Raw genomic sequence first — 12,032 nt, 5'->3', positions numbered from 1 at the left:
AACTACCTGGATCCATGAAGGCGTAAGTCTCCACAAACTTCTCACTCCTCTTAGACTTGGGCCTAGAAATTGGGTTCTGGTCTTGCCAGGGCTGTAGCGCCAGAAAGTTTGCGCCAGCGGTAATGCGGCAGCGCGCGATGAAAATTCGGGTGCGCCGGGCCCAGACGGTGGCGGGCGCTAAAACCCTCCTTTAGCGCCTCAAAACGGGCGTGAACTTGGGTTTCCCGGCGCTAATCCCCCGCTGCGGCACCCGATGCGGTGCAGCAGGCGGGGGAACTGCAGGCCTCCTCCTCCTGTTAAGGAGGAGCTGCCTGCAGCCGACAACTGTCCGGCGGATTGACCCGACATCTGAGCCCGGCACCTCGGGGAAGTGCCGGGCTCGCATCAGACACTGATCAGGGCCGCGGGGGGGGAATGCAGGAGTCCGGGAAGGGAGGTGCGGGCAGGCGGCCGCCGGGAACGCGGCCGGCCGCCGCTCCACCTTTATGCGCCGGCGCACACTGGGGGAAGACTCTGTTGCCAGAGTCTTAGTTGCGCCTGCCACGGGCGAGGCGGGCGCAACTGAATTTTGGCTTGGGGCCGGGTTACCACGGCAACCGGGCGCTGCGCACACCGATGACGTCATCGGTGCCGGCGCAGCGCTACCAGTGCAACGCCGATTTAGGGCCCCAGGGAATTTCTCAACTGGCCATAACTCCGGCGCTAGGCCCTCTAGCGCCTCAAATGCGGCGCTAAGCCTACCGAATTTCTAGGCCCTGATCTTTACAGGTACGATGGCAAGAATACAATCAATGTCACCGGCCCCAGTGAATCCACAAGTCTCTGGTTCTAGCGACACCAGAGCACTTGAAACATCCTTCTCGTCGGTATTGTTTTCTTCACTCTTATTAGAGACTTGTTCTTCTTTATGGATATGCAGCAGTCTGGGATGTTTCCGAGTGCACTCTCTGCATGTTGTTCTTTGTTTACAGTTTCTACTCAGGTGCCCCTGAGAGAGACATCCAAAACATAGGCCATTGTACTTGAGGAATTCGATTCTGTCCTTATGTGGCTGTGCTTTGATGTCACTGCAGAAATCCAATGTATGATTCTTCTGGCAGAATAAACATGGCTTCTGAAAGGCATTAGCAGGCGTCACTGTGCTGCTCTTTTTGGGAGACGAGTTCTGAGACCTTTCTTCCCCAGCCTGAGTGACGATAGTTGCAAAGCTGCTTCCCCTGGAACCACCTTTCCTGAGAGTCTTTGATTCAGCAGGCTTGGCTTTCACTCTTCCATCAGTAGTCGGGCTGACATCCTGGATGTTTCCAAACAATGGGTCCCTAGCAATTTTAGCCTGTTTGTCTATGAAATTCACTAAGTCTGCAAACCTGGCTCTACTTTTCCGTCTCTCCATTATCTCAAAGGCTGTTCTTCTCCATTGTTCTCTCATCCTGTAAGGAAGCTTAGAGATGATGATTCTCATAGTCGTAGGATTGTCCATCTCTTCCATGAATTCAACATCCTCCATGGTGTTGTGACATCCTATGAGAAAAAGAACATATGTGTTCAATGCCTCCCCGTCCTCCGATCTGATCTGTGGCCACTTGGTAGCCTTTTCAATATATGCAGTGGCTATCTTCAGCTCGTTACCATAGTGCTCCTGCAGCAACTTCCTGGCTTCTATGTATCCCCGGTCCAGTCTCATGTGTTCACAGCTTCTGACCAGGTCTTGTGGTTTACCACTGGTGTACTGTCCCAGGTAGTATAACTTATCACTGCTGCTCTCTGTTTTGGAGTCAATGGCTTGTTCGAAGGATCTGATGAAGGGCTTATACTTGAGTGGGTCGCCTTGGAACACTGGTATGTCTCTTTGAGGGAGTCGAAACAGATTCTGTTGTTTTACAAGCATCTCTGTAATTTCGTTCTGACGTTGCATCACTCGGTATAGGCTTCTCCCTGTCTTCAGGCCTCTGGTGGTCATCAGCAGGGTCTAGTCTAGACCATCTGACGTCTGGGGTAGCATCACGTGCTCCTGTTAGTGGAGAGGCCTCTCTTCCATGCTGTAATGCCAGGAGATGGCCTTCAGACTCTCTTTTAACTCTTGAAGGTGCCCTGGATCCAACTCTGTGTGACAACATTGACTGGCAGTATTCGTTCATGCCATCCTGTGAGCCTTCATAATCTTCATACACACTCAACCTGGCATCTGAGACCGCAATAGCTGTTTTTATCTCCAGCTGTTCTTTCTTTGCCTGCACTTGGGCCTGTTGGGCCTGCAGTTGGGCCTGCAGTTGGGCCTCTTGGCCTGTTGGGCCTGCAGTTGGGCCTGCAGTTGGGCCTCTTCCCGTTCAAGAGCTTGCTTCTCCACTAAAGATGCTGCGCGCGCCATCAACGCTGCCCGTTCAACCTCCTCTCTCATGCGTCGCGATGAGCGTGTGGTAGAAGCGACTGACCTGTGTCCAGAAACAGAGCTACCTTCTTTTCAATTTTTGCTCAGTCTGGCTGAAGTCTCTGAAATGCTATCATCTGGTCCGACTTCATCGTCATCTTTATCTTTCTCTGCTGTATCAGCATCTTGACGAATCTTTAACATCCACTGTTCTGTGGCCTTGACATAGTCCTTAATGCTGGATGATTTAAGATCAAACCAGTTGTGATCAGCGTTTCCCTCTTCTTCAGACAGAAGTGCTAATACATCTTCATTGAGTACATTAAATTCTTCATGCAACTTGGAGAAATCATAATGCATTATGTCTTCAACTTTCTTAATATTAGCATTATCTTCCATGAGACAATCAATTATCTTCATTTTTCCAGTTATCTGAGCTAATTTAGCCCTCCTTGCACCTATTCTTCTATGTAACTTCTCTTCCATTGCCTTCGGGGTGAGCTTTATTTCCCTCTTTTGGCCAGCAATCCTTCTGGCTGGGGGAAGCTCCTCACAGCTCCGTAAGGCCTCGGCCATTTACCCGCAGCTCTTATTTAGCTTCTCAATAGAATGAACAAGGCAAGTAACAGTCACTGTACCTTCGCTTTCTTATATTGTCGTCTGTCTCCGTGACCATTCATGTATACGTTCGCCGACAATTCCATCCTTTCCTTCTTAGGGAGCTAGTTTTTGACTAATGTAGTGGTGCTTCGTAATTTCCAAACATGCAGCCACTGAGCTTTGAGGCTTTTAACAACGAGTAGACGCGTGTCGAAATAAAACGTTCCAAACGTAACTTTGTCGTTAAACTGTTTACTGTAACACCTTACAAACAGAATTACAAAGCAAAACACGTTTAAACGAACACGGTCAAAAACTGTATTGCTCCAGCCCTCAAAAGCCTTTACCTTCTCTCTAGCCTCGTGGAGCTTGAGCTGTAAAATGGCTGGATACCATGTGACAATCTTAAGGACTGTACCATTGTAGCAAGAATAAAGGGGGTATCTCAGACTATACTACTGGAACAAGAAAATAGGGGGTTTCTCAATACAATAAGTCAGTCAGGTAAATTAACTGTATTATACTATTTAACCAATATTTTAAAGTATTTTTTTTCTTAAACTTTCATGACTCTTACATGCTGAATAACACAAGGGCAAGGGCAGTAGTTCGTCAGGTCCCCGTTTAGAGTTGGCCAGCTCCCTTAAGACTCCACTCAGACCTCACCGTCCTCGGCCTCTTGCATTGTTCCACAGAAGCTCAGCGTAAGCTCGAGGAACAGCACCTCATCTTTCGATTAGGCACTCTACAGCCCTCTGGACTCAACATAGAGTTCAACAATTTCAGTTCAATATATATAATATGTGATGTAATAAAACTCACTCCGCACTTGGTTTGAGCATAAAGCAAGGCTTTAATCAACTTATTTCAGAACATGGAGGTCTAGTTGTCCTTCACTAGTTCCTTGTCTTACAAAATGTCCCTGGAAAGCTGGGGCCGACGCCCGAGTATTTATACTCCTTGGATGGCGCCACCAGCTGGCCATCCAGTGTTATTTCATGAGTAGTTTCTCGATGAATGATGAGATTTATAACAATATATATATATTTTCTCTTTTTTTTTAATCCACACTTTCGTCTGGGCTTGTTTCTTCCCTCCCACACGGCAGCTGTCCTTCATACTGCCCGGGCCATTCACACTTTATCCAGAGCCATCCTTTGATCCTTCAATATCTCTTAATGTCTCTTAATGTCTCTCAATCTCTCCTGCTTTCTATCCTATCTCTGACCTTCCCTTCTGTTCTTTCATCCCCTCCCCCTTTTCCCAGCCCCCACTTGCTCTAAAATCTATCCCCTTTCCTGCTTTTTTCCAGTTCTGACGAAGGGTCTTTGACCTGAAACGTTAACTCAGTTTCTCTCTCCACGGATGTTGCCTGGCCTGCTGAGTTTTTCCAGCATTTTCTGTTGTTATTTCGGATTTCCAGTATCCGCAGTATTTTGCTACCCCTTAAGATGTTGTTTCCTGGCTCCCAGCTTCGCCTTTGATTTGAAGACGTGATCTTTGTAGCTGAGGGTACGAGCTAATGTTACGCCATGGTATATTGGCTTAGAGTTGTGTGCCAGTCTTCTCCCATACCACCAGACATTACGTTCTCGGTTTGCATCTCTGTTCTTAAGATGAAAAGCACTGATCTGTGTCTTTTCAGGGTTGGCCCGCAGGTGATTGGTGGCAGAGTAGTTGGGGGCCATAGAAGGCGCGGTTCACCTGCGAATCCTTCTACAATGCTACACCCAACTTTCCTGATCAATCTGTCCTGCTATCTTTATTTACCACTTCAGTTACCAAGCCCCCATGTAACTGCTTGTCGTGTCACATGTCAACGCTCAACATGTCCAATCAACAACATCACCTTGTGTTTATATAGCGCCTTTAACATAGTAAAACGTCCCAAGGCGCTGCACAGGAATATTTTAAGACAAAATAATCTGACACCAAGCCAACTAAGGATAAATTAGGGCAGGTAACCAAAAGCTGGGTCAAAGAGGTAGGTTTTAAAGAGCGTTCTAAAGGAGGAAAGAGAGGTAGAGAGGCAGAGAGGTTTAGGCAGGGAATTCCAGAGCTTAGGGCCGAGGCAACAGAAGGCACGACCACTGATGGTTAAGCGATTATAATCAAAGATGCTCAAGAGGGCAAAATTAGAGGAGCGCAGGTATCTCGGGGGGTTGTGGGGCTGGAGGAGATTACAGAGATAGGAAGGGGTGAGGCCACAGAGGGATTTGAAAACAAGGATGAAAATTTTGAAATCGAGGCATTGCTTAACCGGGAGCCAAAGTAGGTCAGCGAGCACAGGGGTGATGGGCGAACGGGACTTGGTGTGGGTTAGGACACGGGCAGCCGAGTTTCGGATGAGCTCAAGTTAACAATACTGAGCTGAAGACTGGAGAACCTTGGGCTGCAAAGGAGGCGACTGAGAGATGATTATGTAGAAGTATTTAAGAAAGTTAAGGGAATGGAACTAGTAAATCTGGAATAATGGCCCAGAAATTCGGGTCTCCACGGGTGAGTACGCACAGGGTACTCACGTGTAGGCCCAACGAAAGTGCCGGTTTCGTGCATGCACTGCGCATGCGCAGGAAACCGGCACTTCCGTTCCCCCGAAAGAAGGGGTTGAGAGGTGGAACGCGTGCGCCGGAGAGGCAGCGCGTGCGCATCGAACTTACGTTTTTGTTTGCAGGTTTCTCCGGGAGGGTAAGTCTCCAACAGTTACACTTTTAAAACGCAGTCGCAAGGCCTGCTTTTAACAAGGTAAGTGGTGAATTAATTAAAATTAAAAAAAATTTCCACAGGTTTATTATTTTTAAATACTTTAAAGAAAGGGAAGTTTATTTTTAGCCCCGTTAGAAAATGTAATTAATTTTTTCAAAAATTTACATTATTGTTTAAAATAGTTATTTCATGTAATTTATATTTAAAAAATGTGATTAAAAAAAATTATTTGAAGATTCAGTGATGTTTTGGGGCTTATAGTATTTATAGGTTTGACAGCTCTTCCTGTCAAACTTATGAATGAAGCATTCCCTGCTACCATTGGCTCTCCATGGCCCACGTGATCCCAGGGGACGCATCGAAATAACTGCGCCCCTGGGATACGCAAGCACTGCGCGCCGGCAGTTGGAGCAGGCCCAGGATCGGAATCCCACGCGGGCCCACAGCTCAACGGCCGGCGCGCTAGGTAAGTGCAGGTCGGGGGCTTACACCCGCGGGAAGCCCCCAACCCGAATTTCTGGGCCATTATGTTAAATTAAGCTGAGAATGTAGGACACGGGGTCAGAGGTAATGGGTAAATTTGGAATGTTCTAAGGAAATTCTTATTCACACACAGAGATTGATCAACATATTGAATGATTTTCCAATAGAGCAGTGGAAGCAAAAACCCTGGAATAATTTAAGGGTTTTTCGGGATAGATGAATTAAGATGGGTCAATTGGCCTTCCTCATCTTATGCCAAGACCATTTTTGAGTTGTTAGGTTTTTTTGGGGGGTGGGGGTGGGTGGTTGAGCTTGTGTCAGCTGTCTTGAAGCTTTTGCTCATTTACTACATCTGTATTGTAGGGTGTACTGTGACTATAAATGGGAACGTGTGAACTGGCATTAAGTACCCCTAACCAACAGTCGCTTGGTCATTTTTTGTCTGGTGCTAAATTGGTAAAAACAGTTGAAATATTTGCCCGACTACCCCATTGTAATAATTGGAGAGGTACCACCAATGCCGCCGCAAGATCCTGCAAATCCATTGGCAGGATAGGCGCACCAATGTCAGTATTCTTGCTCGGTCCAACATCCTCAGCATTGAAGTTTTGACCACGCTCAATCAGTTCAACTCCCAAAACAAGCGCTCTACTCGGAGCTCCGACACAGCAAGAGAGCCCCAGGTGGGCGGAGGAAACGCTTCAAGGACACCTTCAAAGCCTCCTTGAAAAAGTGTAACATCCCCACCGACACCTGGAAATCCCTGGCCCAAGTCCGCACAAAGTGGAGGAGAAGCATCGAGGAAGGCGCCGAACACCTCGAGTCTCTTCGCCGGGAGCAAGCGGAAGCCAAGCGCAGGCAGCGCAAGGAGCGCACGTCAACCCAAGCCCCCCACCCACCCGCCCCTTCAACCACCGTCTGCCTCACCTGTGACAGAGACTGCAGGTCCCGCATTGGACTCAGTCACCTGAGAACTCATTTTTAATGTGGAAGCAAGTCATCCTCGGTTCCGAGGGACTGCCTAAGAGAGAGAATAATTGGTCAGAGAGTCAAACACAACTAAAACCCACCCATTAGCACATCGAGCTTGAGGTTCTGCGGGGGTTCGATCAGTCTCTTGCTCTAACTCCAGCCCAACCCCCAGTGAAAGGGTGAACACACCAGAGGGGGTGAGTTGGCTGACCTGCTGGAGTCACAGCCGCAGACTGGTAGAGCCCCTCCAGGGTGACTCAATCTACCTTTAAAACTAGGCTCAGAAATTCGGCAATGTCTTCATAGGCCATTAACTCATCTTCCATCTTCACAGCCACACCCCATATGGTTTTAGCAACCTCCGTCTTGCTCCCATTGCTGAGGTCGATGGAATTCTTTGTTATGGAGTAGATGTTGCTCACCACCAGGATGGCTGTAAAGATTCCTGAAATAACTCTGGTGACGGCGGACAGCAGGGGAATGGATCCGGAAAACAGCTCTTTGATGTTGGCGGTTCCCCGGCTCGCTGCCGTTACCAGAGTGTCTGGGTCAGATGCTGAAAGGCTCCTCGGCTCCCCTCGAACTGGATCTTCTGCATCGGTCTCACTGCACTGAGCTGCGCTGCAGGCTTCGTTGAGGAAGTCTGACATGTCTTCACTAGACTTGTGTCTCCTGATTTCTACCCGCAGGTTATGGCTCCAGGATTTAATGGCACTGTAGACCTCGTTCAGATACTCTGACATGTCTCTACAGAGGTTGTTATATTGTTCTATGATTTCATCAACTCTTTTCTGTCTGTTGGACTGTGATATACTTTCGGCGATGCCCGCTGTAAGATTGGCGGCGGTACCGGTCGCACTTATCCCGGCTCCCACAGCACTGAGACCTAACGAGGTGCCTAGCGTGAAAGGACTTGCCAATATTCCCGAGATGGACAGGAGCCCGCCTGCGACGGCCGCTGAAGACCCTGTGACATTGGCGATGGTGGTGCCCCTGTGATAGTCATCAATGCTGTCTGCAATCTCTTGCAGTTCCTTTACGTGTCCATTAATCTGGTCTCTCCAATCTGGGAACTGCTTCACAAACACGCGGCAATCCTCGGCTCGCTTTTCCAGTTCAGTTTTCAGCTGTTCCCTGTGAAGATTGTAAACTCGTTTAATCTCAAGTCATTTCACAAGTCACACATTTACTGAAACAGCACAAACTGATTTTTTGTTTACCAACCAGGGTCCCGAGAGGACAGAGTGCCCAGTCCAATACAGTAGCAGCCATCTTGGGTAGGTGTGGGGCGGAGGTGAATGAATAGCAATTGAAGAGGGACAATGAATGGCAATAACAGGGAGAAGTAGGTGACCATTGAAGAGGAAAAGAATGACAATTGAATGGGGCAAATAGATGGCAATGTAAGGGGAACAAAAGAATTAGGAGCAGGAATCGGCCATACGACCCCTCGAGCCTGCTCCGCCATTCAATAAGATCATGGCTGACCTTCGACCTCAACTCCACTTTCCCGCCCAATCCACATATCCCTTGATTCGCCTAAAATGGATGGCAATTGAAGGGATCATATTGATGGTAAAAAGGGGAAGTTAGGTTAGTGGGTTAATGACCTGGCTCATCTGTAGCTTTCTCTGTGATCGGGACCTCTTTGCAGTCCTTGTTGACACAGATTGGAACCCTCTAGCTGTGTCAGCTCAGCGATATCACTCTCGCCTCAGAGTTAGAAGTTCGTGGGCACACATTCCACTCCAGAGACTTGAGCTTAAAATCTAGGCCGACACTCCAGTGCAGTACTCAGATGGTTCTGCCCTGTCAGGTGCCGTCCTTCAGATGAGACGTTAAACCGAGACTCCGCCTGCTCTCTCAGGTGGATGTAAAAGATCCCATGGCCACTATTTCGAAGAAGAGCAGGGGAGTTCTCCCCGGTGTCCTGGGTTAATATTTATTCCTCAACCAACATCACTAAAACAGATTATCTGGCCATATCTTTATAATCTATGGCCTAGAAATTGGGTTTTGGCTTAGCCAGGGCTTTAGCGCCGGAAATTAGTGCTGGCGCTAAGTCCCCTGCGCGCGCCAAAAATTCAGTGGCGCCGCGCCCAAACAGCTGCCGGCGCTACTGAAGGGTCTTAGCGCCTGGAAAAGGGCGCTAACTGCCGTTTCGCGCCGCAATTCCGGCGCTGCGGCACCCGATGCGGTGCGGCAGGCTGGGGAAGTGCAGGCATCCTCCTTCCGTTAAGGAGGAGCTGCCTGCACCCGGCCGCGGCCCGCGCAAATCTGCTTAAAAATGAGCCCGGCACCTCGGACAAGTGCCGGGCTTGCATCTGTTCCGGGGGGGTGGGGGGCGGGGGAGAGAAGTCCGGGGAGGGAGCTGCGGGCAGGCGGCCGGCGGGAAAGCGGCTGGCCGCCGCGGGGCCTTTAATGCGCCGGCGCTAACTGCAGTAAGGCACCTCTGACAAAACGCTGGTTGCGGCTGCCACGGGCGAGGCGGCCGCAACTCAATTTCGGAGTTCGGGTGGGTTACCACGGCAACCGGGACGCTGCGCACACCGATGACGTCATCGGTGCCGGCGCAGCGCTACCGGAGCAACGCCGATTTAGGGCCCCAGGGAATTTCACTACTGGCCATAACTCCGGCGCAAGGCCCTCTAGCGCCTCAAATGAGGCGCTAAGGCTACTGAATTTTCAGCCGTATATATATAAAGCGGTCGATCTGTCTGTCTGTCATTCCGTCTGTCTGTGTCTGTCTGTCTGTCTGTCTGTCTGTATTGAATAAATCCGAAAGTTATAGAGCGTACCTACACGTGTGTTACATCGAAAGAAAGCTTACGATTCCAGAACCGTCATAAGTGTATTTACGTTTTGGCCAGACAAAAATTGCGCCCGCGGTATCCAAAAAACATTCAACATTCCGCTCATTATCCGCTCATTAGCATCGAGTGAAGTCGAGGTCGCCCAATCGTACGGTCGAGCGACCCGACGGTCGACCAATCGCTGCGTGGCGGGGGCGGGATCCTGGCGCTTGCGGGCGAGCCCTCCTAGAGTCGAGTGACGGGACGATTGACCAATCCTATGCTTCGGTGACCTGACGGTCGACCAATCGGTGCGTGTATGGGCGGGCCTTATCGTTCTGAACCGAGGTGAGTCGCCGCCATCTTGATTCCAAACTTTTCATTTCTTTTTCCCGCTTTCTGCGTGTTTCTTTTCAAATCTACATTTCCAGCAAAAAAAAAAGTCGCTTTTAAGACACAAATTGTTTTTTAAAAAAAGTTAATTAATTTATAAATCTTTTCTGTAACATCTAGAATATTCCTACCTTTAACCATTTTTCCAGGCCTCTAAGCTTGGGCCTCTGTTGCCCAGCCACGCCCGAGCTAGGCACCTCCCGCCGCGCTGAACAAGCGGCTCACGATCTCCGCCATCTTTGTGAAGGCTGGAGGGGGCGGGCCTGAGCCGAGCGTCGCCACCGCCGCCATGTTAGTAAAGGCGGGTGGGGCAGGAGTCAGCGCGCGCGACTTGAGTCCGGCCGGGCCTCACACGATAGGTTGAGCGGCGGCGTCTCTCTCTCTGCTATTAAAGCCGGCTCGGGCGGGGGGGGGGCTCGGGAGATCGGGCCTCCGGAGATCGGGGAGCGAGCCTCGGGAGATCGGGGTGGGGCGGGGCTCGGGAGATCGGGCCTCGGGAGATTGGCGCTCGGGAGATCAGGGGCGGGGCGCGGGGCTCGGGAGATCGGGCCTCGTGAGATCGGGCCTCGGGAGGGTGGGGCTCAGGACATCGGGGGGCGGGGGGCAGGGCTCGAGGACATCGGGGGGCGGGGCTCAGGGTCATCGGGGGGTGGGGTTCGGGGACTCCCCCCCTCTCCCCCTCCTCCCCCCTCCCCTCCCCTTCCCCTCCCCCCTCCCCCCCCTCCCCATCCCCTCCCCCCCTCCTGCCCCCTCCCCCCCTCGCACCACCCCTCCTCCCCTCCCTCCCCCTCCCCTCACCCCCTCCCCTCCCCTCCCCCCATCCCTCCCCCCTCCCCTCCCCTCCCCCCTCCTCCCTCCCCTCCCCTCCCCCCTCCCCTTCCCTCCCCTCCTCCCCTCCCCCCTTCCCCCTCCCCTTCCCTCCCCCCTCCCCTCCTCCCCTCCCCCCTTCCCCCCCTCTTCCCCCCTCCCCTTCCCCCCTCTTCCCCTTCCCCCCCTCTTCCCCCCAGTCGCTCTCTTTCTTCCCCCCGTCGCTCTCTCTCTTCCCCCCAGTCGCTCTCTCTCTTCCCCCCAGTCGCTCTCTCTCTCTCTTCCAACAACAACATCCCCTCAAAAGACCCTCGGCACCGCCGGGCACTTCAGCTATATATATATATATATAAAAGGATAGTGCTGTCTGTCTGTCTGTCTGTGTGTATGTCCGCTATACACTCAAAAGTTATAGAGCGTACCTACACATATGTTATATCAAAAGAAAGCTTATAATTAGCAGAGTGTCATAGGCATATTTACTTTTTGGTCAGACAAAAATTGTTCGGACAGTATACAAAAAACCTTCAAAAATCCGCTCATTAGCGGCTGACCAATCCTACCGCTCATTAGCGTTGAGTGACGTGATGGTTGACCAATCCTACAGTATGTGGGCGGGACCTAATCCTGTAGCCTCCCGAAATGTAGCCGCCATTTTTTTCACTGCTTTTATTCAACAGCGAGTGGGGCAGCTGCGGCGGCCAGTCGGAGCGGGAGGTGAGTTGGGGTCACTCGGGCCGGGCCTGACAACTGCTTGGCCCGAGACACAGAGTGGGGGAACGGCAGTGGCCGGTCGTAAACCGCGCGACCTTGTAAACTGCCGTTTTACAAAAAAGCCTTGGCAACGCCGGGCCCCCAGCTAGTATCTGTATAAGTCAGCTGGTACGAGCATCAATGTATAGATCTCCTGA

At 50.9% G+C, this 12,032-nt stretch overlaps 1 protein-coding gene across 1 annotated transcript; it reads right to left on the bottom strand.

The window, feature by feature from the left end:
- Positions 1 to 7,080: 7,080 nt before the first annotated feature.
- Positions 7,081 to 8,401, bottom strand: LOC147123816 (apolipoprotein L3-like). The gene is made up of 2 exons (XM_085967253.1): positions 8,390 to 8,401; positions 7,081 to 8,289 (listed from the first exon to the last, which is right to left on the bottom strand). The coding sequence occupies exons 1-2, from the start codon at positions 8,399 to 8,401 to the stop codon at positions 7,387 to 7,389; spliced, it is 915 nt and encodes a 304-aa protein (XP_085823379.1). The 3' UTR covers positions 7,081 to 7,386.
- Between the last annotated feature and the right edge of the window lie 3,631 nt (positions 8,402 to 12,032).

Source organism: Somniosus microcephalus, chromosome 2 (assembly GCF_052327205.1).
Source record: "Somniosus microcephalus isolate GS21.2 chromosome 2, FLI_Smic_1.0, whole genome shotgun sequence".
Classification (NCBI taxonomy): Eukaryota; Metazoa; Chordata; class Chondrichthyes; order Squaliformes; family Somniosidae; genus Somniosus; species Somniosus microcephalus.
This window is presented reverse-complemented; position numbering and strand designations above follow the sequence as displayed.